The 27,319-nt window shown below is 42.7% G+C and overlaps 1 protein-coding gene across 2 annotated transcripts; it reads left to right on the forward strand.

The window, feature by feature from the left end:
* Positions 1-1,199: 1,199 nt before the first annotated feature.
* echdc1 (enoyl CoA hydratase domain containing 1) lies at positions 1,200-27,319 on the forward strand. 2 transcript variants are annotated; one of them, XM_072499243.1, is made up of 6 exons: positions 1,200-1,364; positions 3,610-3,845; positions 7,916-8,058; positions 11,775-11,827; positions 14,608-14,688; positions 26,487-27,319. In XM_072499243.1, the coding sequence occupies exons 2-6, from the start codon at positions 3,629-3,631 to the stop codon at positions 26,890-26,892; spliced, it is 900 nt and encodes a 299-aa protein (XP_072355344.1). In that variant the 5' UTR covers positions 1,200-1,364; positions 3,610-3,628; the 3' UTR covers positions 26,893-27,319. The 2 variants fall into 2 exon arrangements, with proteins under 2 accessions (XP_072355344.1, XP_072355346.1); XM_072499245.1 differs by lacking the exon at positions 1,200-1,364 and adding an exon at positions 1,452-1,530.

Consider the following 27,319-nt stretch of genomic DNA (forward strand, 5'->3'; position numbering starts at 1 on the left):
GTTGACCAATGTGAGGTTATCCATTTTGGTAGGAATAACAGCAAAAGGGATTATTTAAATGATAAAATATTAAAACATGCTGATGTGCAGAGAGACCTGGGTGTGCTAGTGCATGAGTCGCAAAAAGTTGGTTTAAAGGTACAACAGGTCATTAAGGCAAATGGAATTTTGTCCTTTATTGCTAGAGGGATGGAGTTTAAGACTAGGGAGGTTATGCTGCAATTGTATAAGGTGTTAATGAGGCCACACCTTGAGTATTGTGTTCAGTTTTGGTCTCCTTACTTGAGAAAAGACGTACTGGCACTGGAGGGTGTGCAGAGGAGATTCACTAGGTTAATCCCTGAGCTGAAGGGGTTGGATTACGAGGAGAGGTTGAGTAGACTGGGACTGTACTCGTTGGAATTTAGAAGGATGAGGGGGGATCTTATAGAAACATATAGGATTATGAAGGGGATAGAATAGATGCGGGCAGGTTGTTTCCACTGGCGGGTGAAAGCAGAAGTAGGGGGCATAGCCTCAAAATAAGGGGAAGTAGATTTATGACTGAGTTTAGGAGGAACTTCTTCACCCAAAGGGTTGTGAATCTATGGAATTCCTTGCCCAGTGAAGCAGTAGAGGCTCCTTCATTAAATGTTTTTAAGATAAAGATAGTTTTTTGAAGAATAAAGGGATTAAGGGTTATGGTGTTCAGGCCGGAAAGTGGAGCTGAGTCCACAAAAGATCAGCCATGATCTCATTGAATGGTGGAGCAGGCTTGAGGGGCCAGATGGCCTACTCCTGCTCCTAGTTCTTATGTTCTCTACCTCCACCTGCACCATTACCTCTGGTGTTCCCCCAGGGAGTTATTCTTGGTCCCCTCCTGTTATCATCTACATGCTGCCCCAGAGCAACATCGTCCTAAAGAACTGCTTTAGTATACCGGTGTCTGCTGAGGGCACCAAACTCCACCTCACCACTACATCTGCAGACTCCTCCACTTTTGCTAAAAAATGTGTTTATCCGGATCCAGTAGCAGATGAACAGAAATCCCCTCCAATTAAATATTAAGAAGGAAGACTGTTGCTGCCCGAAGGCTCAAAGTGCTTAATGAAAATATTTAATCATGAAACATGTCCGGGGATTGATTGACAGCTGCTATTGTGGCGTCACAATGATCCATTGGATCCGGGATTCCAAAGCGCGGAACGTTCTCGCGCGGAACGTTCGATCAGTGCGCGTGTTCCTCCCGGACTAACATTGAGTGCGGAGGCTGCAGCAGCTCTTCAAATACAAATATTAAAGTTAAGGAAAGAAATCAGAACTAATGTGGTTTCAGCATTAAATGAGGGAGGGATTGCAGTAAACGGCACTTCGACCGGAAGAAGGTGATTTTTATGCTTAAATTACATTTGAACAAACGAGCTCGACTTTGCTTACAGACTTGCCTGTACAATGAAGCGCCGCATCTGGATAGCTGGGGAGAAAGTGGGCCGCTGATGTGTTACTTTGAATCTGTATTTGCTGAACAGATGAGGGACAATATAGTATACGGTAACGGTTCGTGCTGAACTCTAAAGATTGTTTCTATTTTATGAGGGTCGACACGTTCTCATACTAGCTCTAGTATGAGCTCATGGCCTTTTGGAATTAATGTTGCGTTCACTCTGCTGCTACCAATCTTGGATGAGCTTGTGTACATTGTTTGGCTGGATTTCCAACTCCACATGCCAAGAAATGTGCTCTGCAACTGTGTAAATGTATAGCTCTCTCAGCAGTTACACTTTGATTATTTACACGATACAAATGGTAGTGTTTGCATTTTAACTAAACGTTGATATATTTAATTAAGTTCATATATTTTTTTAAATCTCCTTGAAACTTTTTAAATGTAATACTTATTCTGAAAATATGTATTGTGGTTGGCATGGTACCTCCGTGACCCCCTGGTCCACTCCTTTTCACAAAAGTGATGTTTGCTGATGATTGCAGTGTTCAGTTCCATTTGTAATTCCGCAGATAATGAAGCGATCTGTGTCTGCATGGGCAACATTCAGCCTCGAGCGCCTAAGTGGCGAGTAATCTTTATGCCACCCAAGTGTCAGACAATGATCATCATGGGGGTCAGAAACTAAACCTGGACTAGCCATATACATAAAACTGGCTACAAGAGCAGATTAGATTCTGGCCATTCTGTTGTGAGAAAGTCATGTCCTGACTTCCCAAAGCCTGTATCACCTCTAGTGTGACAAACTTCCAGCTGCTTTTCTCACAGCACACACACACAGATCAACAGTGAGGCAGACAGACCATGGGCAGCTCTTTCAGCTAGCCCCTCTCTTTGTGTATTCAAATTGGAGTCCACTAGTCGGTCTAGGCAATTATACTCGCTCTTTGATATGTCCATCATGTTCCCTTTGTCTTTACTGGACATGGTAATCAGTCTTTGCATTATTTTAGAATTACCTTGTCTGGAACCATTATTCCTTCGAGAAACACCCAGCAGCCATTCCTGTCAGTGGCTGGGGTCTGTGTCCATTTTTAAAGTATAAAACTCAGGTATTTTTTTAAAGTCCAATAGTTCTGTGTATAATTTCAGGGTGTTTTTTCCATCATAACATACAGCATTCACTCCCTCCACCAACGGTGCACAGAGGGAGCTATGGGTACCATCCACACGATGGACTTCTGCAAATTGCCAAGGCTGCTTTGACAGCATCTTACAAACCCATGGGGCAGGATTCACCAGTCCGCCAGTCGTGTTTTCTGTGCAGTGCGCCCTGCCGGAGTGGGACTCTCTGTTCCTGCAGCCGGCCAATGGGGTTACCCATTGTGGCCACCTCACGCCGTCGGGAAACCCGCAGGGGGGCGCTGCCAGCGGACTGGAGGATCCCGCCAATGGTGAAATCCGTTGATGATCTCTACCCCTTCAAAGATAAAGGACAGAAGGTGCATTCAACACCACTGCCTGCAAGTTCTCCTCCCAAGTTGCACACCTTGCTGACCTGGAAATATATTGACATTTCTTCATCATTGCTGCATCAAAATTGTGAAACTACCTTAACAGCACTCTGTGTGTACTTGCACCAGATGGACAGCAGTGGTTAAAGAAGGTGCCATATCACCACCACCTCAAGGGAATTTAGATGGACGCTCAATGCTGGCCTTGCCAGTGACACCTACATACCATGAATGAATTTTTAAAAATGTAATCTCCATGATATCAAAAATAATGGCATGAACCCATTAGGTACGCAATCCTGAGTGTGAATGTATCCGGTCCACATTGAAACATGTTGGAGCGTTGCTTCTGCAATATCATAACATGGCATTCCCAAAATGTATGAGTGTTCAAGCTTGAAAAGCATTATAAACCATTTGAAGAATTAGGCTGCAAAAACATTTTAAGTTCCCATTGTTTTGAAATATTTGGTAGAACTAATTTGAATAAATATGTATAACCCATCTACTGCTGTACATTATGTAGAATTAACGTTGGATTGTAGAATTGTTAGATCCAACTGATTTATACAAAAGGGAAAAGGTGGATTGTGAGAGCATATGTTTAATAGTACAGAGAGGAGGAAAAGGAGAACACTTTTTTAATGAAGTTGACTTCTATTTTATTTTCAGTGTTGAGTAAGTGGAAGCCATGTTCTGCATCCATAAATGTCTGCCTTGCGGCTTAAGGAATCAAGTACTGCAACAGAGAAGTCTGTCTGTATACACATCTGTTTACCGAATGAATGAAGATGACATAAAGGCAAAACTTCAGCAGCTTCCTGGTGGATCCATTGATTTGCAGAAAGATCAAAATGGAGTAGCTACCCTGATGATAAACCACCCTGAGCGAAAGAATGCATTTTCTGGTATGATATGGTTACCTCCTAATGAGGAGCACAGGCTAAAGAAGTTGTCCAGCTGCTTTTAAAAAAAAAAAAACTGTTCTTGTTGGTTATTTTCTGGTGGGGGAACAGTTCTTGTGAGTTAAAATTTTGTTTATTATTGTCTTATATTGAAAGACCTACATTAAATACAAAATGAAAGTCAAAATCCAGTAGTTCCATGAGGTAGATGCTGACAGGTGGTTAGGTGAATTAAAGGCACACGTATTGGCTTCCAAGTTGGTTTTGGACTCAACACAGATGCACAATGCAAACTAAATCACCTCTGACCCATCAAGTCACGTCTGGAATTCACATCATGATTCCATAATTAGATTTTACTCTCCCTATTTCTTTCATTAAAAAATGGCTTAAGCTTGCATAATCACTAAGGTCATGGCAATACTCTCATGCCAATAACATTCCAAGTTCGCAATTGAATAAGGCCTTGACGTATCTAATCTTTTTATTTCACAATTTTACTCCACATTTTTTAGTTGAGCAAGTGTCGGTCTGGGTAAACTTGTTAACCTTTCTGAAAAATGAAACCATTTAGGAGGTTTACCAGTTGTCAGAACATCTCCTGTCCCAGCATGGGTGACAACCCTCTTGACCACTGCTACTCCGAAATCAAGGGCGCCTACCGTTCAATCCCCGACCGCACTTTGGGAAATCAGACCATAAGACGGTGCTCCTTCTGCCGGCATACAAGCAGAAACTCAAGCGGGAGAATCCAGCTAAGAAGGTCGTGCAGTGCTGGTCCAAGGAAAAAGAAGAACTCTTACGTGACTGCTTAGAGACAGTGGACTGGTCCATATTTAAGAACTCAGTGACCAACTTAAATGGGTATGCCACCACCTCACAGACTTCATCAGCAAATGTGTGGACGACTGCGTGCCAAAGAAAGCAGTACGTACGTTCCCCAACCGGAAACCATGGCTCAATCGCGAGATTGACTCCCGACTGAAGGACAGATCTGAGGTGTTCAAGTCAGACGACCCTGACCTATACAAGAAATCCAGGTACGACCTCCGCAAAGCCATCCGAGATGCCAAGAGAGAATATCAAACCAAGCTAGACTCACCGACAGACTCTCGGCGGTTGTGGCAAGTAATAAACAACATAACGGGCGACAAAGCGAAGCCGAGCAGTATCTCCGGCAGCAGCGCATCCTTCCCCGATGAACTCAATGAATTCTATGCTCGGTTTGAGCAGGTAACCAACAATCTGCTGTTGAGTGACCCAGCAGCCCATAACCCACCCATACCCACCATCACAGCTTGTGAAGTCAGATCGGCCTTCCTGACAGTGAACCCTCGGAAGGCGACGGGCCCGGACGGGATCCCTGGTCGTGCACTCGGAGCCTGCGCGGACCAGCTGGCAGAGGTGTTCGCGGACATCTTTAACCTGTGCCTGCTCCACTCCGAGGTCCCCACCTGCTTCAAGAAGACCACCATCATACTGGTGCCAAAGAAGAACCAGGCAACGTGCCTCAATGACTCCTGTCCGGTGGCCCTGACTTCAGTCGTAATGAAGTGCTTCGAGAGGGTGATCATGAAGCGCATCACCTCCATACTCTCAGAACGCCTTGATCCACTGCAATTCGCAACCGGTCCACAGCAGATGCCATTTCCCTGACTCTACACTCATCCCTAGAGCACCTTGATAACAAGGACTACATCAGACACCAATTTATTGACTGCAGCTCCGCCTTCAAGACCATAATCGCAGCCAAGCTCATATCAAAGCTCCAAAACCTAGGACTTGGCTCCCCACTCTGCAACTGGATCCTCGATTTTCTGACCAACAGGCCACAATCAGTAAGAATGAACAACACCTCCTCCACAATAGTCCTCAACACCGGGGCCCCGCAAGGCTGCGTACTTAGCCCCCTACTCTACTCCCTGTGCACATACGAATGCGTGGCAAAATCTGGTTCCAACTCTATCTACAAATTTGCTGACGATACGACCATAGTGGGCCGGATCTCGAATAACGACGAGTCAGAGTACAGGAGGGAGATAGAGAACCTAGTGGAGTTGTGCACCGACAACAATCTCTCCCTCAATGCCAGCAAAACTAAAGAGCTGGTCATTGACTTCTGGAAGCAAAGTATCGTACACACCCCTGTCAGCATCAACGGACTGAGGTGGAGATGGTTAGCAGTTTCAAATTCCTACGGGTGCACATCTCCAAAACTCTGTCCTGGTCCACCCACATCGACGCTACCACCAAGAAAGCACAACAGCGCTTATTCTTCCTCAGGAAACTAAGGAAATTCGGCATGTCCACATTAACCCGTACCAACTTTTACAGATGCACCATAGAAAGCATCCGATCTGGCTGCATCACAGCCTGATATGGCAACTACTCGGCCCAGGACCGCAAGAAACTTCAGATAGTCGTGAACACCGCCCAGTCCATCACACGAACCTGCCTCCCATCCATTGATTCCATCTACACCTCCCGCTGCTTGGGGAAAGCGGGCAGCATAATCAAAGACCCCCCCCCCCCCCCCACCCGGCTTACTCACGCTTCCAACTTCTTCCATCAGGCAGGAGATACAGAAGTATGAGAACACGCACGAACAGACTCAAAAACAGCTTCTTCCCCGCTGTTAACAGACTCCTAAATGACCCTCTTATGGACTGACCTCATTAACACTACACCCCTGTATGCTTCATCCGATGCCGGTGCTTATGTATACCTTGTGTTGCCCTATTATGTATTTTCTTTTATTCCCTTTTCTTCCCATGTACTTAATGATCTGTTGAGCTGCTCGGAGAAAAATACTTTTCACAGTACCTCGGTACACATGACAATAAACAAATCCAATAACAATAATCAGCTTTAGTCGGCTGGTAATACTGAACAATGGAGACAGGGGAAACCATCAAGAAAGGACATTTTATGGAGACTTACAAAACATTTAACTGACATTTGAATTCTGCTTTCATTGGCTTAGTTATACTGCACAGTTTTGTGTAGATAAAACCCCAAACTGCTTTGCATTGAAACAAAATGTACAGCATTCTTATAAAAGGTCACTCGACCTGAAGCATGAACCGTTTCTTTCCACAGAAGCTGCTTAGCCTGTTGTGTTTATCCAGCATTTTAAAACAAAATTTGGACAATGTAATCTATGTGTGATCTATGTTTAGACCATAAATTTATATGCCATGGCCACAAAAGGATAGCCAACTAACTCTATTTTAATATTAAAATCTACCCAGCAATTTGATTCGGGCAAATGGAGCTTTCAGTATTTCTGCAACCATGCATATGCAGAGTTAATTTTTTGTTAGGCAGAGTGATGTGGAGCGGGCAGTATAACTAGTCTGGCAGCCCTACAGTTCTCTTGGAAAATTCTAATCTTACATCTTTTCGTGATATTTAATTTGTAAAATGAGTCGCAAGTGTTAAGTTTATAAGCTTGGTAGTTGGCCTCCGCGGAGCCTCAATATTTTCTGCCTTGCATCAGTTTTAACACCTTCGTAAGTGTCCATTTGTACATGGGTTTAGAAATTGTTCGCTCCAACATAGGAAGATGTTGAGAATAGTTCTTTTAGTATAGGACAGAAATAAAATCATATTAATGCAGTTAAAATTTTTGAAAATGACTAGGATCTAAATTGTTTTTAGAGTTGTATAGTCTTTTCCTCCTTCCCCTGCGAAACAAGAGCTTTTAATTATTTTTTAGGGTCCAAGTCATACACTACAATTGATATTTATTCCACAACAAACACTCCTAATTTGATGAATGTTGTTACTTATAAAGACACATTTGCTAACTGGCAAACTGGAATACAAGACAATGTTCCAAATATAAGTTCTAATCTTCTACAGCGTGTACTTGTGTATAATATTGTCTTGTGGCTGCCAAGGAATGTTTTACCAATTTATATGAAGGGCAGTTACTAAGCAGTGGGGAGAATTGACAGAAAGGTTTGAATGTATTAATTATTCCAAACCAATCTGGTAATCGTTAGTGGTAACACTTTTGACACAATTATATTTTCCTCTTTTTAAAAACTTTGTTTTGTTTCCTTTGCAAGGAACAATGATGTTAGATTTACGGGATAGGGTGGAAGAACTGGAGCATTGGACGAATGGCAAAGGGCTTATTCTGAGAGGTGCAGACAACACATTCTGTTCTGGTTTTGATCTAAATGCAGTTAAAGCAATGTCAAACCCTGAGGTAAGTAAGCAAATACTACAAAACACATTATTACTTCACTTCTGGTAACTTAGGCAGGTTGGGGAGCCATTGTTAAAGGTGCCTGTCCAATATTTTAAATCTCATCCTCCATTCTATTCAAAATGTTATAACATTTAGAACAAAATCTAAAAGAAAGTATAAGTTTGTATTATAGATACATGGTAACCAGTGCTCTATTTAGATTTTCAGACATATTTTGAGGTGGCACGGTAGCACAGTGGTTAGCACTATTCACAGCACCAGGAACCTGGGTTCAATCCCGGCTTGGGTCACTGTCTGGGCAGAGTTTGCACATTCTCCCCATATCTGCGTGGGTTTCCTCCGGATGCTCCGGTTTTCTCCCACAGGTACCGAAAGACTTGCTTGTCAGGTGAACTGGATATTCTGAATTCTCCCTCAGTGTACCCAAACAGGCGAAGGTGGCGACTAGGGACTTTTCACAGTAGCTTCATTGCAGTGCAATGTAAGCATACCTGTGACACTAATAAAGGTTATAAGAAGGTCTCCTCACAAGAGCTTAGTAAGCACAATTAGAGCACATAGGATTGGAGGTAATGTACTGGCATGGTTAATGGACAGAAAACTGAGAGTAGAAATAAATGGTTAATGCTCAGGTTGGCAGGCTGGGACTATTGGGGTACTGAAGGGATCAGTGCTTGAGCCTTAGATATTCAAAATCTATACCAATGATTTGGATGTGGGGATTGTTGCTCTTTTTAACCTTAGTCTATTTGCTCTGATTACGTCACCTTTGCTCATGAGTCGCCAGGTATCTTTATGATACCGCCACGTGGTTCAAGTTCAGGTTATGATTAATAATACAGCACACCGCTTAGTAAGGATTAAAACAACGGTCATTTATTATATACAACAAGCAATATTAATACCCAAATGCTACTTTCTATATAATAAACCTATCACTACTGGCCAATACTTAACTTAGGAAGAGCCCACCAGGTCAGGGAAACGAATGGCTTGTCCAATCAGATCTGGCCCGCGGGATTCAAAAGGCTGCTACAGGTCGGTGGCTAGGTGTGTCTACCGGATAGCGATCGCTGGATTCAAACTTACTGTTGCCGGTTGCTGTTCTTGCGAAGGTCTCGAGCAGGCGAAGAGGAGAGAGAGAGAGATCTGAACTTGGCCCCTCACTTTTATAGGGCCCAGGGGCTTCCCGCCTCCCGGGGCGGCCCTTGACCCTGAGTCCCAAGTGATTGGATTTGTTCCCAATCCCTGGGGTCGATGTGTCCAATGGTGAGGCGATTCCTCGATCGGGGGGTGGTCGTTCACCTGTCTTTGTTTCGGCCACTGCAGGCGCCGACAGGTCTGGCCCGGTATTCAATTGCTAATATGTTGCAATTGTTCCCGGGGATAGCCAATTTAACTGCAGGTGCCTGGATAGATGGGCTGCAAACAGTCCTGAATGTAACTGCAAATACCTGGGTTGATGGGCTGTTGATAGCCCTGAGTATCGATCTGGGCTAACTTCCCCAGAGCAGGGTAGTGTCCTAGGCCGAACCATCTTCAGCCGCTTCATCAATGACCCCACTTCCATCATAAGATCAGAAGCGGGGATGTTTGTGGTTGACTTCATAATATTCAACACCATTCATGATTGCTCAGACAATGAAGCAATCCATGTCCAAATGCAGCAAGATCTGGACAACATCCAGGCTTGGGCTGACAAGTGGCAAGTTATCTTCGTGCCACACAAGTGCCAGGCAATGACCATCTCCTACAAAAGAGGATATAGCCACCGGCCCTTGACATTCAATAGCATTACCATCGTTGAATCCCCCACAATCAACATCCTGGTTACCATTGATCAGAAACTGAACCCGAGTAGCCATATTAACACTGTGGCTACCAGGGCAGGTCAAAGGCTAGGAATCCTACGACGAGTAACTCTCCTGACTCCCAAAAGCCTGTCCACTATCTACAAGTCACAAGTCAAGAGTGAAATGAAGTACTCTGCGCTTGCCTGGATGAGTGCAGCTCCAACAACACTCGAGAAGCCCAACACCATCCAGGACAAAACAGCCAGCTTGATTGCTACCCCTTCCACAAACATTCAAACCCTCCACCACTGACGAACAGTGGCAGCCTTGTGTAGCATCTACAAGATGCACTGCTGTAACTCACCAAGGTTCCTTAGACAGCACCTTCCAAACCCACGACCACTGCCATCTAGAAGGGCAAGAGCAGCAGATACCTGGGAACCCCACTACCTTGAGGTTCCCCTCCAAATCACTCACCACCATGATTTGGAAATGTATCGCCGTTCCTTCACTGTCACTGGGGCAAAATCCTGGAATTCCCTCCCTAACAGCACAGTGGGTGTACCTATGCCTCGGGGATTGCAACGGTTCAAGAAGGCAACTCACCACCACCTTCTGAAGGGCTCCTAGGGATGGGCAATAGATGCTGGCCTAACCTTCGACGCCCACATCCCGTAAATGAATTTTAAAAAGAAACAAGAAGTGTTGAACTTCAGAGAGACTTGGGTGTCCTTATTCATGAGTCACTGAAAGCTAACATGCAGGAACAGCAAACAATTAAGGAGGCAAATTGTTTATTGGCTTTTATTTCAGGAGGATTTGAGTATAGGAGTAAAATGTCTTGCTGCAATTATATAGTGCCTTGGTGAGACTGCATCTGCAGCATTGTGTGCACATTTGGTCTCCTTGCCTCAGGAAAGCTATACTTACCACAGAGGTAGTGCAACAAAGGTTCACTAAATTAATTCCTGGGATAGACGGATTGACCTCTGAGGAAAAAGTAGTTGGACTGAGCCCTTATTCTGTGGAGTTTATAAGAATGGAGAGGTCATCTCATTTAAACATAAATGTCTCTCAGGGCTCGACAGGATAGATGCAGGAAGGATGTTTCCCCTGGCTGGGGATTTAGAAACGGCGAACAAAGTCTCAGAATAAGGGACAGGTCATTTAGGACTTCTTCACTCAGAGTGTGATGAATGTTTGGAATTCCCTGCCCCAGAGGGCTATGGAGGCGCAGTCACTGACCATGTTCAAGCCTGAGATTGATAGATCTATATATTAAAAACATCAAGGGATATGATGATAGTGCAGGAGAATGCTGTTGCAGTAGAAGATCAGCTGTTAACTCATTGAATGACGGAGTGGACTTGTAGGCTGAAGGTGTCCTCCCGCTCCAGTTTCTTACATTCTTCTGTTCTCCTATTGCGAATGGACTTGAAATTTAGTGCAGTTACTACTGCCAGCTGGATTCTTTTAGGATGCTCATTCGTGATGTGCTTATTTTCAATAAATAGATTTGCTTTAAATGGGCTAGAATGTTGGTTTTGTTTTCACTTTAGCAACTAATGAACCTGGCCTTTGGTGCCCTGTCGGTCTCATGGTTTTTGATGTGGCAGTGTAGGAGACCCGAAAAGATTTTGGCAGAAAGACTCTCATTCGATTCAAATCCATTTCCATCACATTGGGCTGTGCATTGTTCAAATCTATATTTAGATTGGAACAATAATTGTATTTGCATATTACCTTTGTTTCTTTAGTTCTCTTAACTTGAGCACAAAAGTAAAATTAATATGAAATCGGAGACAATGGGAATTTTTAACAATGTGATTAAATTGATATCAATAGAATGGGCAAGAATCTTGCTGTCCAAAGGTAGGATAATAACAATCAGAAATTAAAGCTTCTGCATTTTCCTTCTAGGATGGACTGAGGATCTGCATGTTTATGCAGAATACCCTGACGAGGCTTCTGAGGTACTAATATATGATTAAAAAGTAAATCAGTACTGTCATTGATTGAAATCTGAACAACTGACAAAATGAAATGCTGGAAACAAGCAACAGATAAGTCAGAATTTCTAAGAGTAAAGAAGTAAATTAATATTTCAGGCATACACTCCTTCATCCAGACTGATCAGTGCTGATTGAGGGCTATATCTTTTGAAACATTAAATTATCAGTCTTCCAGACTGCCCTGTTTTCGGGTTTTAAAGTAATATATAGCTCCGATCTTCTGTTCTCCGGTGGGTCATACCCAGTAGGTACCCCAGTAGATGTTCTGGGGGCCTCCTCAAAGAACACACAGGAATTCCCCAGGAGGTTTCAATTTCCATTGGGCAGGTCCCTGTGTGGAATCCTTCGAAACTGATTTAAAGTCGGAGCCTTCAGTTCTGACTCACTCAGTAGAACAGTTGTCCAGGGAAGAAAAGAAGGATTAGAACCAGTTCTAACTCCTGGATAATTGTTATTGACCCACCAACTAGTACCCATCCCCTAGCACCCCTCCCCAACCTATCCTACCCACTTTCCTTACACACTTGCCTTCTCTCATGTCAAAGTGGTTGGAACATTTCAATTCACCGGAATACAGCAGCTAGTGTTGTACAAAGGGTGTGTGGCTTCACTTCCCCTTGACGGTCACACTGAAGGACTACTGGAGCAGCTACACTCCATGTTTCTCAGCTGGCCTATGTCAGAAGTCTGTGTGAGAAATGCAGACTAAGGTTGGAAATAGGAGCATAAAAGATTCAGCCCATGATGTTCTTCAACAATTGTAGATTGCATACAGAATAGAACTAAATGTTAAGTAATTCTGAATTTTAGGGATTGTGATTAATCGGTCCATTTCTGGATTTCATGTGAAATTAGCTTTATTTTTACAATTGTAACTCTGGAATATCTTTTCTAAATTGGAAAGCTAATAGTCTGATGGCATTTTCGAAGTATATATTTTGAAACAAGTGTGTTTGAATGGAGATCTTGACTCTGTCCCCTTACCTCCACTTTCAGATGACATAGAGAAAGTAGATGCAGTTAAATTGTTCTCCTTGGGGTTGATTTGGAATCTAGAGTTTCCCTTTCCAGCGGTATTTAAATAGAGGTGGAGGCGTAGTGGTATTGTCACGGGACTGGTAAATCAGAGACCCAGAGTAATGCTCTGGGGACCCAGGTTCAAATCCCATCACTGCAGATAGTGAAATTTGAATTCAATTTATTTTAAAAAAAAATCTGGAATAAAAAAAGTCTACTGATGACCATGAAACCATTGTCAATTGTTGCAAAAACCCATCTGGTTTTGTCCACTAATGTCCTTTAGGGAAGGAAATCTGCCATCCTTACCCGGTCTGGCCTACATGTGACTCCAGGCGCACAACAATGTGGTTGGCTCTAAACTGTCCTCTCAAGGGTAATTAGGGATGGGCAATAAATGCTGGCACAGCCTTGAACGTCCATGAACGAATACATTTAAAAAAAAGATATATGTATTAGAATATACATTGGTGCTCAAAGCTTTTTAAAAACACAAACCAATCTTCAACCTTCAGATTAACTATGTAAATCATGTGGGTACAGAAATGAATTATATCACAGATGTTGTTTAGCATTCTCAAAAAGTTTTGTAACAAACTGCTAAGTCAACTTCCGCCATATAGTGACAATTAGAGGCTATTATTCAAGATTTGTGAAGTTTTATTTTCTTTGGGCGCGATTCTCCCAAAAGCTTTCAAAGTTAATTTGTGGTGGGTTTTTCAGTGAGTTTCTTGCCAGTTCTACCGGCGAGTTCCACACCGCTATTTAATGATACATAGTCACTTTTTTAGGCGCTGGGGAGTTTCTCACCGGTTTTGTCCACGCGTAGAATTTTTTTGAGCACTGCAGAGCTGAACTCAAAAGATCGGGCCGCGATTTAGAAAGGGTGCCCCGATCTTTAAGTGAGCTTGTGGGTCCCCCACAGCACCCACCCATGGGCAATGTCACCCCTACACACAAGGACACTACCCCACACCCCCAAGGGAGGACAACCCACCATGGGGTCCCTGGGGGGCCCCCAAGCCCCCTTGCAGCAACCCCTCCTTTCTAGGACACCCACCCATCACCCATCCAACCTCCCGGAGGCCCCGACTACCCTGTCCTGCACTCCTCCGCGCATGTAGGCCGTCAGTAGGTTTATGACCTACTTGCGAGCGTCATTCGGTCCCGCCCATTCAGGGCAGGGTTCCGACTTGGACGTCTCGCAGGACTCCCGTGACTCCCTGGAGTTTTGTTTACTGATGTTTTAATTTTTCAGTAATTTTGTTAATTTTCTGCCGTTGGTTACAGCCAAAATCAAAATCCTTTGGTTTCTGAATTCCGACACCACCGTCTAGGTATTCCACCAAACTTAAATGCCTATATCTCCAGCATTGTTGACCACCAGAATTTATTAAGTGCGTTTTTCAAATTCATCAGAACACCATTCGAGATTTGGTTTGCAACCTGTAATTTTTTTTAAAGAGTTGTTTAATAATTGATTGTACTGTGGATAAGAAGATCTTAAACCACAGCAAGTTTGTGTAATTTCAAACTTCAACAATTAATTTTAAACAAATTTGATCTTTTTTGGGTCACATTGTATTTCACATGTGCTGTTAAAAACATCATGCAATACATTTGCTTTTAATTCTGTGAATTGTATATGTTGATCTGTGTTCAATTGAGTTTGGACATTAAATGCATTAGAAGTCTATTCACCTTTTCTGAAATTCCTAGTGCAGGCTACCTCTGGTCAGTGTAGCCTTAGTCCAGGGAAAAGCACTGGGAGGAGGAGCAGAAGTTACTACCGCCTGCGATTTCAGGTAAGCAGCAAAGTTTGATACTAATTAATGCCGCAGATAAGGTAAAAAGCACCCGATTAATTTAGTTTTAGCTTAGACAAAATGAAGCAGCAATTGATTTAGATATCACAATGCCACAATAATTTCCTCAACTTATAAACATAAAAACACTTCAATCTTGGTTTCCAGTACATACTTTAAAAAAATTTGTGCAGTAAAAGCAAATTTTAAAGTTGATTTTGTTTTCTACTTACTGAAATCCTTTTAGATTCTATTCCCTTGAAGCAGAGGGTAGGATGAACAGTAATACCATTCTATTTAATGATGTGAAAAATATATTCTATTTTCTTAATTATAACCTTGCTGTTTTTGTATTTAAGCCACCAGTGAGACGTGTTACATTCTCACTTGCTGATGTTTATAGTCCAGCTAGCAATCATTGTAGGAAAAATGGCACATTCTCCCCGTGTTTGCGTGGGTTTCGCCCCCACAACCCAAAGATGTGCAGGCTAGATGGATTGGCCACCTAAATTGCCCCTTAATTGGAAAAAATGAATTGGATACTCTAAATTTATCTTTTAAAAAAAGAAGAAAAATAAATTGTAGGAAAAATGAGAAATATTAATTGAGACTTGTTTCAATGGTGTGGAAACTAGATATTTAGGAGTGATTTTATTAGTGCTTGGTACTGGAACCTGATGGACAGTACTGGTTTTCCCCCTCTAAAATTTAAAACTTAAATACCAAAGAAAATCTCTGTAAAGAGTGGTGTTTTCCCTTTTTTACATCAGGCACCGATTATCCATTGAGATTGTTGTTGATACATGCTATATAATGAAATGAACTGCTGAAAGATCAGATGATTTTGTGTTTGTGGTGGTTGTTGTCATCTCAATCCTTCTTTCATTCATACATAAGTTGTAAAATGGGGGATAAAGAATGTGGGAAGGAGTAGAAATGCAGCAACGTGGATGAGAGGTTTAAATGCAAATAAGCAAAGGGGTGATGCTTGTGTACTTTTGCATGTCCTTGGAACTGCACAGTTGTTCATACCTTTATACTGGTCAATGACAGTAGCATTTTATATTGCATCTTTAGTGCAAAAATGTTTGTTTCATGGAAGGTTAGTCAGACAAAAATTAACATTGAGCCATAGGAGGAGATATTAGAAGGGTGACTAAAGGCTTGATCAAAAAGGTAAGTTTTAGGGAGAGTCTTAAAAGTGGAGGGAAATTCCATGGCTTGGGATCCAAGGTGGCTCAACCACCAAGGGTGGGTCAAATGGAGTGGGCAATGCATGAGTTGGCATATTGCCTTTAATCCTCTGGAAATTCTGCAATACACCCTCAGTTTATTTTTATTTTTAAGAGTGTACGGGAGCCTTTTAAACTTCCTTGCACAGCCACACGCGTGGCAACTCAGAGAAGCCAACTTTTGCACAGCTATGTGGGAACTTTTAGAGTGCTACGCGGCTGTGCAGCTGAAGAGGAAATATTGGTTGTCGGCTGGAGGAAGTTACAAGAATTTGTAGGCAGAGCATCATGAAGGGATTTGAACATGGATGAAAAGTTTCAAATTGGAGGCATTGATGGATCGGGACGCAATATCGGTCACTTAGCACAGAGCTGATTGTGAGCAGACATTGGTGCAGGATAGGTGATGGGCACAAAAGCTTTGGGTGAGCTGAACTAGGGTGGAAGACGCCCAGCTGCTCAGCAGATCATTAGAATAGTTGAATCTGGAGGTGATGGGCTTTAACAAAAGATGGCCTGAAACATGTGTGGAGCTTTTGGGTTACAGGGCACTGAGGGTGAGTGGGGGTCTTCAATGTCCACCACTAACCGAGCCATGGAAGCACCGCTACTGACCAAGCTGTTCGAGCCTTGAAGAACATAGCTACCTGACTAAGCCTGCAGCAGGTAGTAAGAACAACACAAGGGTAAAAATCCTTGTCCTCACCAACCTATTTTCCCAGCTGAATTTAGCCGTGACAGTGTTGCTAGGAGTGACCAGAGCATGGTCCTTGTGGACCACTAAGGGCAGCCTCCTGCCCTGTGATATAACTACCATGCTAAATGGAATCGAATCAGAGCAGATCCAACAGCTCAAAAATAGGCGCCCATGACATGATCTAAGCCATCAGCAGCAGCATTGTATTCCAGCACAATCTGTAACCGCATATATTTCACACTACCATTATCATCAGGAGTGTAGGAGAACATGAACAGGATTAGCACCAGGTATACCTAAAAATGAGCTGTCAACCTGGTGAAGCTGCAATATAGGACTTGCTTGCATGCTAACGGCAGATGCAGCATGTAATAAACCGAGCTAAGTAATCCCATATTCTGTGGATCAGATCAAAACCCTGCAGTCCTACCACATCTAGTAAGTGACGGTGGATAATTAAACAACAAGTTGAAGGAGGAGGTGCCACAACATCTCCATCCTCAAAGATGGCAGAATGCAAAGGACAAGGATTACGCTTTTACAGCCATCTTCAGACACAGGTGCCAAGTGGATGATCCATCCCAGTCTCCTTCTGAGGTCCCCACATTGCAGATGCCAGATTTCAGCGAATTTGATTCACTCCGTGTGCTATCAAAAAAACTACTGAGGACACCGAATACTGCAAAGGCTATGGGCTGGGACAAAATCCTAACTCTAGGCTGGTGCTCCAGACCTAGCTGTGCCTTTAGTCAAGCTGTTCCGGTACATCTGCAAACTGGAATTCACCTGAGAAAATGGAAAACCCCAGAAATGTTCCGTTCACATTGGCAGGACAAACCAAATTGCTCTCCCATCCCATCAGCAAAATGATGGAAGATGTTGTCGACAATGCTGTAGAGCAACACTTGCTCCCGCAGCTCAGTTTGAATTCACCAGGCTCACGTAGCTATGGACCTCATTGCAGCCTTGGTCCAACAATAATAAAAGAGTTGAATTCCAGAGTGACTGCCCTCGACATCAATTCATTGAGTGTGGCATTAAGGATAAAATTGAAGTCAATGGGAATGGAGGGGAAAATTCTCCATTGGCTGAAATCATAGCTATCAGCAGCTCTCCAAGACTTCTCTGACAGCACCTTCCAAACCTTTTACCACCTAGAAGAATAAAGACAGGAGGCTCATGGGAATAGTTCTCCTCTAAGCCGTATTGCATTTGACTTGGAAATATATTGCAGTTCCTTCACCGTCGGTGGGTCAAAATCCTGGAACTCCCTTCCTAACAACATTGCGTATACACTACATCACATGGACTGTAGAGGCAGTAAGAAGGCAGCTCACCGCCACCTCCCTTGGTCAGTTAGGGCTATGCAATTAATGCTGGCCTTGCCAGTGATGCCTATATCCCATCAATGAGATTATCCATGTTGTGGAGTTGATGTGGCATCAGATGTTTAGTTGAGGATTGAATTGGATGCTGAGATTGCTGTAACTGGAAGATAAAAGCAAATTACTGCAGATGTTGGAATCTGAAACAAAAACAGAGAATACTGGACAATCTCAGGTCTGACATCATCTATGGAGAGAAAAGGGAGCAAACGTTTTGAGTCTGGATGACTCTTTGTCAAGGCCCAGCTTTGTCAGACCTGCTGAGGTTGCTCAGTATTCTCTGAGATGGGTAAGTGAGGGTATAGATTTGATAACAACGGCATCCAAAGAGGATGATTGATTCTTGTCTTCACAATGTTTCACTAAATTTGCAGTGTCTCCCTTTGTCTGGATGCCAGTAAAGCAGACCGACAACATAGGTAGTGGAAAAGTTGAGAAGGGTCTGATGAAGAGGTAGAGCCGGGTGTCATCAGTAAATAGTGGAACCTTTGTCTTCTCTTTCTGCACAATGTCTTTGGGTGACATAAGAATGAGGATTGGAGTGGGGAGATTGGGTATAAATCTTTGGGGGAATTCCTGAGGTAATGGAGCAAAAAGGTGAGCCATGACTGAAGATGCTCTGACTGATTAGATTTGAAAGAGTTGAATCAATTGAGAGAGGTCTCACTCAGCTGGATAACGAGGAGAGCTGTTGGAGAAGAATGGTGAGGCCAACCGTGTCAAAGGCTGCAGATTGTTTGGGAGAGTTAGAGTACCAAGGTCACAGTTGCAGAGAACTTATTTTGAATAAGACCATTTTAGTGTGGAGCTGAGGCAGAAAACAGCTTGGAAATAAGCATAAGTTTCTGGAAAGATGGGCATGCACTTACTTGGGATGTTACAAGATGTTTAAGAACTTGTGAGAAAGACAAACTTGGAGATAGGTTGAGTATGGGATTTTTTGAGGAGGGGTTAGAAGATAAAGATAGTTTGTGCAGATGCACAGTTCTTGATCATCTCCACTGCGCCATTATAAGCAAGGGGAGGAAAACACTTGAATTGTTTTTCCAGATCACTTTTCTTTCATAGTGGATCTCTTGGGATTAGTAGAATGGGAAGGGATGTTCAAAGCTGAACCTCTTAGTCTTGCTTCCACTTTCATTTAATGCTACTATGTTAGGAAAAAATTAGCTGAATACAGACTTGAGTATATTTTGAACAAGCTTAAAATGGGGAAGAGAGGGATAGGAGTATGTCATTCATCCCTTTGAGCTTATTCAATCATTCAACTAAATCATGACTAATCCGTACCTCCACTCCCCTTTACCTGTGCTGGATTTCCATCCCTCAACACCCTTACCTAATAAAATCATGTTGATCTCACGTCATGAAAATATAATTTGTCCCAGCAGCCTGTAACATTTTGTGGGAGAGAATTTCAAATTTCCACCACCCTTTTATGTGGAAAAATGCTTCCTAATTTGACTCTTAAATGGCATTGGTCTAATTTTAAGATTGTCCCTTCTCGTCCTGGATTCCTCACCAGCGAAAATGGCTCTTCTGCCTTGATCATATCGAATTATTTTATAATTTTAATTGGTGCAATTGGATCATCCCTTAACCTTCTAAACTCTGTATTTAAAACAAAATTCTATATTCTGCAAACATTACTATTATATACAAGTGAGCACCAATTGTCCATCCATTCAATAGATGTCATTGCTGTGGAGTATTGGTAGAATGAATTGCTTTCCGCTCATTTTAAATAGTGTTTGCGATGCTACATCTATTATCGATTAATTTCTCTGTAGGCAACTTTTCAGATTAAAAGCATTAGTAATACTGTAGATTTGTTCCATGTTCTATTTAGGAGTTGACAGATTTTCAGAATAAAAAAATGACACTTCACTTTCAGGGAGGTAATCATGTCGGGAAGCTGGCAGAAAGTCCAGGCAAAAGGTTGAATGAGGCAAAAATTCCCCCTCTTGTGGCAAAGAACAGCGCCACAATAAGGTCACCTGACCGATGACAACTAAAGTACAATGTTTTCAGAATGAGGAAAATTTCAACTATTTTCCTCAACTAATGAGCAGTGAACTAGTCACAGTCCCTTTTGGATGCTTCAGTGTTCCGTTATTAAATTTTTCAGGAATTTTAAAATAGTTTTAAAGAAATTGAGGTGAAGATAAGGGGAGAATTGGATGAAAATTTAGCTTTACCAAAAAAAATGCTCAGTAAAAATTAGTTATTTAAATGCCTTTTTTTTCTAGTTTATATAGGTTATGCAGATAGTTTTGTGTTTTTTGATGGAGAGGAGATGAGAGAAAATGCCTAAGACCTGACTGGGCGACAAGTTCCCTTGTTTTGTAAATTTAACTGTTTAACAACGGTCAGTGAAAAGGCTCACCAAAAGGATGTAATGTTGTTCATTCAAAACAGTGAGTAGTTTATTGCATAGAAGTCTTGTTCATAGGAAGCAAGTTAATGTAACAATGATGAGTTTGCATATATTTGTACGAGTGATCAAGTAAATTCAGTAATGAATAGCAAAATGAAGTTTTGATTAAAGTAGCTGTACCTGGAAAATACTTAGTTCCGTATCGAATCTTGTATCTGAACTTAATGGGATTCAACAAAATTACTTTGTTCAGGAATGATCTTAACTGTTAATCATATTTTCTCATCTAACAATATGCTCTCTCAGGAACACAAAGCAAATTCAAGATATGGTATGATCCAGCATATGCACAGTTTGGGAAGGTTGGGCAGTTTTCAGTTGTATTTGAAAAGGTATATTTTTTAAACTAGCTTTTAAACTCATTTGTATAGTAGCCATCTTATCAGTCACGTACCCTGAACAATTTGACTTCAAAAGTGCTGTTTTAAATTATTTCTGGTAAATTAGACAACTTCCTTCCATAAACTTTAGCTAAATTAATATTTTTTCCCAATGTTTGCTGAGATAGAAGTAAACAGCATTGTACATAGAACATAGAACGATACAGCGCAGTACAGGCCCTTCGGCCCACGATGTTGCACCGAAACAAAAGCCATCTAACCTACACTATGCCATTATCATCCATATGCTTATCCAATAAACTTTTAAATGCCCTCAATGTTGGCGAGTGTGACATATCTTTTACTGACACCTTGAATATGGTGTCCAAATTCAATTTGTAGCTTGCAAATATGTTGTGTCAACCTAGTGACCTCATTTAAATCGAGAGATATTCAGAAAGCTAGCACTATGAAGTCACAGGATGGGTGAGAGTTTTTGTCCAGAAGAAAAAAAAATTAAACTCTTTTTTTTTTCAAATAACCCTCGAGTGATAACAATTCATATCAAAAAGTAGTCAGTTTATTGGTTTCTTATTCTTTCTGGTGGGCGGGGGCAGGTTTATAATACCATGTTAATGTTGCTGCCTGTGAATCTTATGATTAACTCTTTCACAGCATAAATGTGAAGTCTTATTGCAAATACATGCTTCACTTTTTGAAGCTTTTTCAAATAAAACGTTTTTCCTATTTCCCACAGCTGCCTCCTTTAACTCTTAATCTACTGACGTGCTTAACATTACCTATTCTTACTCCTCTGGAAGATGCTTTCAAGAAGTTGTGATTCCTGTTCTTTGCGCAATGCTGTATTTTCCCCTTCATTTTTAACTAATGCCTAAATTCTTTCAAGGTTTCTATGTATTTTGCTGATGTCTGGAAAGGCTCAAAATACAAGAAAAAAAACCTCATCATTCAATGGGTCACTCATTCATTCTTCCCCTTGTACTTCTCTCTCCCACACAATGTCTTTCTTTGACTTTGTCTTATTCCAGCTGAACTGCGAAAAGTCAGAGTTCTACAGCACAGAAAGAGGCTCGTTGGCCCATCGTGTCTGTACTGGTCAGCAAGCACCTATCTATTCTAATCCCATTTTCCAGCACTTTGTCTGTAGCCTTATGTACTGTGGCGTTTCAAGTGCTCTTCTAAATGCTTCTTAAACGTTGAGGGTTCCTGCCGCTACCATCCTAACAGGTAGTGAGTTCCAGATTCCCACCACCCTATAAATTCAAAAGGTTTTCCTCAAATCCCCTCTAAATCTTCTGCACATTATCGTAAATCTTTGCACCCCCTCAACTAAAGGGAAAAGATTTGTCCTATCTATGTCCTTCATAATTTTGTTCACCTCAATCAGATCCCACTTCAGCCTTCTCTGCTCCCAGAACAATCCCAACCTGACCAGCCAAAACCCTTCAGTCCAGGCAACATTCTGATGAATCTCCTCTGCACCCCTTCTAGCGCAATCACATCCTTCCTATAGTGTGGCGACCAGAACTGCACACAGTACTCTAGCTGTGACCTAACAAGCAATTTATACAGCTCCATAATAACCTCCTAGCTCTTCTATTCTGTGCCTCAGCTAATAAAAGTAGCCCGTATGCCTACTTTAAAAAATATATATATATTTATTAAAGTTTTTTAACAAAACAATTTTTTCCCCTTACAAACAACAACCCCCCCCCCCCCCCCCAACACAAAATCGCCCTGAGCAAGATATATATATATACATGGTAAGATGATATATTTAGAGCTTTATACACTGGCTCTCGCCCGTTCGTGCCAGTTTCCCCCACCCTCCATGTTATCCCCCGCTCGTCCGCTCAAACAATCTCTCGTGTCCCCCCCCCCCACCCCCCAGGGTTGCTGCTGCTGCTGACCGACCTTCCTCTAACGCTCCGCGAGGTAGTCTAGGAATGGTTGCCACCGCCTGTAGAACCCCTGCGCAGACCCTCTTAAGGCAAACTTAATCCTTTCCAACTTTATGAACCCAGCCATGTCGTTTGTCCAGGCCTCCACACTAGGGGGCTTCGCCTCCTTCCACATTAGCAAGATCCTTCGCCGCGCTACCAGGGACGCAAAGGCCAGAATGCCGGCCTCTTTCGCCTCCTGCACTCCCGGCTCGTCCACTACTCCAAATATTGCTAGCCCCCAGCTTGGCTTGACCCGGACTTTCACCACCTGAGATATTGCTCCCGCCACTCCTCTCCAGAACCCCTCCAGTGCCGGGCATGACCAAAACATATGGACATGGTTCGCCGGACTCCCTGAACACCTTCCACATCTGTCCTCTACCCCAAAGAACCTACTCAACCTCTCCCCCGTCAAGTGCGCTCTGTGAACCACCTTAAATTGTATCAGGCTGAGCCTGGCACATGAGGAGGAGGAATTGACCCTACCCAGGGCATCAGCCCACAAACCTTCCTCGATCTCCTCCCCCAACTCTTCCCATTTACCCTTCAACTCTTCTGCTAGCGCTTCCCCCTCTTCTTTCATCTCTTGGTGTATTGCCGAAACCTTGCCCTCCTCGACCCATACACCCGAGATCACCCTGTCTTGAATTTCCTGTGTCGGGAGCAGCGGGAATTCCCTGACCGGCCGCCTCACAAAAGCCCTCACCTGCATATATCTGAATGCATTTCCCGGGGGTAGCTCCTAGGCTCGCAAATGTCCTGTCGATGAACAGGTCCCCCATTCTTCTAATCCCCACCCGGTGCCAGCCCTGGAACCCCCCCGTCCATCTTCCCCGGGACAAACCGGTGGTTACACCTGATCGGGGACCACACCGAGGCCCCCACTGCACCCCTATGCCGTCTCCACTGGCCCCAGATCCTTAACGTTGCCGCCACCACAGGGCTCGTGGTGTACTTTTATGGCGAGAGCGGCAACGGCGCAGTCACCAGCGCCCCCAAGCTCGCTCCTTTGCAGGACGCCATCTCCATCCTCTTCCATGCCGCCCCCTCTCCCTCCATAACCCACTTACGGATCATCGCCACGTTTGCTGCCCAGTAGTAGCTCCCTAGGTTTGGCAGCGCCAGCCATCCTCGGTCCCTACTGCGCTCCAGGAACCGTCTCCTTACCCTCTGGGTTTTGTTCGCCCACACAAACCCCATAATACTCCTACCTACTCTCTTGAAAAAGCCTTTGGTGATCACGATGGGGAGGCACTGGAACACAAACAAAAACCTCGGAAGGACCACCATTTTGACCGACTGCACTCTACCCGCCAACGAGAGCGGCAACATGTCCCATCTTTTGAAGTCCACCTCCATTTGGTCCACCAACCTAGTCAGATTCAGTTTGTGTAGGGCCCCCCAGCTCCTGGCTATCTGGATCCCTAGATACCGAAAACTCCCCTCCGCCCTCCTCAGCGGTAGGTCCCCTATCCCTCTTTCTTGGTCCCCTGCCTGTAGTACAAAAAGCTCGCTCTTCCCTACATTGAGCTTATAGCCTGAGAACTCCCCAAACTCCCTCAAGTCTGCATGACCTCCACCATCCCCTCCATTGGGTCCGCCACATACAGCAGCAGGTCGTCCGCGTATAGCGACACCCAATGCTCTTCCCCCCCCCCCCCCCGCGGACCACCCCCCTCCATTTATTAGACTCCCTCAATGATATGGCCAAGGGTTCGATCGCCAATGCAAACAACAGGGGGGACAGAGGGCACCCCTGCCTCTTTCCTCGGTACAGCCGAAGCCCGTATGCCGACTTAACCACCTTACTGATATATCCTGTTTCCTTCCAGGACCTAGGGATATGTACGCCAAAGTCCCTCTGGTCTTCTGCACTTCCTAAGACCCTACCGTTTATTGTGTATTCCCTTGCCTTGTTAGTACTGCCAAAATGCATCACCTCACACTTTTCAGTGGTAAATGGAACTTAACCTTGTTCAGCCCATCTGACTAGTCCATCTATATTGGCCTGTAATTTAAGGTTTTCCTCCTCTCTATTTGCCATACCACCGATTTTGGTATCATCTGCGAACTTACTGATCATACCTCCCACATTCCTTTCTAGGTCAATATGCCAACCCCTCTCTCAATTATTACTGTGTTAAAATTGGGATTCATTGTGAATTTCAGAATTCTAACTCATTGGTTTGAATTATCGCAAAACTATAACCTTTACTTTTACCAGTTTTCCCTTCCTCTTAGTTTTTAAGGCTTTTAGAATTTTGCTTCCCAAGTGCGATTGTACTGCTCCCTGCTTTACCTTGTTTAGTTAAAAAAGAAATAAACCTTGATGTGAAATGCTCTATGGAGCTTCGTATTTCACCTTGGATCTCCATGGAAATAAAATGAACATTTCCAATAGAACTATTTTTTTCCCCATAACCACCAAATGCTGTATATGTTATTTTCTTGTTTATTAAATAAAAAATTACACCAAAAAATTTGGATTAATATTTAGTGTAGAAAATTGCCTATAATCTACTACAAATGAGTTTCTGAAAATCTAATGCAATTGCATCACGGAAAAGTATTCTAGCCATCTGTGAATGTAGTTCAGCAACTTTGAAACTTTCATGTGTAGAGTTGAGCCATACTATTTTAAAAATGGCGACTTTAATCCAATTTTCATGGTTGGTAAAGTGATTATTCATTTTTTTTTCTCCTTCGGAGCTATTGCACAATTGTGAAGACAATCTGGAATTGATGGGATTCCTAGTGACCCTCTGTGCTAATCTCAAAGGTCATATCAGCTATTCAAGTGAAAACACTATAATTACAGCTTTTTAATAGCTTATAGTAACAAATGTACCAGAAAGAGTACAAAATTGTCCAAGATATTACCCTATGGCACGTGGTCTGGCTATCTGCAGAGGGAGAGATTATGTTCATCACGTGGACCCCAGTTCAAAATCTTTGGACTAGAGGCAGCTTTCTTTTTCTTGCCTTATGATATACCTGAAGTAATGCTGTGGGTTTTTAAAAAATGGCTGAGGAATTGCCATTTTGCAGTTGTGGCATGCTGGTTTTGATCAGAAAAATCCTCCTCCCCTGAAAGAAAATGATCTTCAATAAGCATGAGCAGACCTGGATTCTGGGAGAAATGAACCAAAATACATGCAAAATCAGAATTGGCACTATTCTGTAATAGCTTTTGAATGTTTGCGGTGTAAACCAAAGTGCAAATTGACCATCAATCACTGGCATTATGTAGAATGGCTAGGATGCCACATTTAATGCAGGATCAAATTTCTGATACTCAGTGGAAAGGCACACCATGAAACCAGTGCTACCTATCCATATCCTGATATTGCATCTTTGTGGTGCTGAAAATCAAATACAAAAATAAGCCCTCGGTATTAATGCATCAGAATAAAGTTCCTGCTGTGTGAATAGCTTTGTTTAATGATGGTTTCAGCATTGCTGGAGAACTTCTGAACCTACTGACAATACAGGTGTTAAGGCTATTTCAGGTTGGAAAAGATTTTCCTCACTAGACATTCTCCCGTGACTGCGTGGGTCTCACCCCACAACCCAAAGATGTGCAGGGTAGGTGAACTGCCCTTTAATTGGGTATTCTAAATTTATTTTTAAAAAAGGAAACGATTTTCCCCACCTCCATCACTGGGAATGTGGTTCTAAACTTTAATATTCTCCTGTAACACGTCAGTTGTGTGTACTGTACTAAAAGCTCATATTGACACATGTTTGCTTGTATTTTAAACAGGCTCATGACTTCAGGAAGTGAGATTCGCTTTGTTCATAAACACATGGGATTGACACCAGGCTGGGGTGGAGCAACCAGACTGATTAAATTGATTGGATATAGGAATGCTCTTAAACTGTTGAGTAGCGCTCAGCCTGTGGATCCTGCAACAGGGCTGAAGATTGGTCTGGCCGATGAACTGTTAACATCCACTGATGGGGATAGTTGCCTGGAAGAGGTAGAAAATTGGCTGAATCAATACACTAACGGATCTTCACAAGTTATTAGAGCCATTAAGAATGTTGTGGTTTCAGGGAGAGAACTGTCACAAGAAGAGTCATTAAAGAATGAAAAAAGCATATTTGGTACTCTCTGGGGCTCTCCTGCCAACCTGAAAGCCTTGGCTCAAAAGATCAAACGTAACTAGTGAAACTGAGTCAAACGATTATTACCAACCCAATAAACAAAATAGAATTTGAGTGAAGAGAACATAAACTTCATTGTAGTATTAATGTAAGCCTACTTGTGACGCTAACAAAGTTTATTAGCAGCATTTGGATCGTCATGATCAGAGTCAACAATTTCCCTCCCACAACGAATGGTATTTTAATTTAAAGAAAGTTTTCTCTAGTATGTGAGAGTCAAAAAAATAGCTTAAGCTATGCTTTCAGTTCAAAAGGCTGTAGTGTGCTCAAGAGCTGTCCTTGGGATACAAGTGAAATGGCACAAATGGAAGCTGCTTTGTTAAATCACTCAATCTAAATTTACAATAAATGTAAGATCTAATGTATAATGTGGCCTTAATTATTAATTTCTCTTGTGTAACTCAACTCATAATAAACCAGTAATGGTAA

Source organism: Scyliorhinus torazame, chromosome 4 (assembly GCF_047496885.1).
Source record: "Scyliorhinus torazame isolate Kashiwa2021f chromosome 4, sScyTor2.1, whole genome shotgun sequence".
Lineage (NCBI taxonomy): Eukaryota > Metazoa > Chordata > Chondrichthyes > Carcharhiniformes > Scyliorhinidae > Scyliorhinus > Scyliorhinus torazame.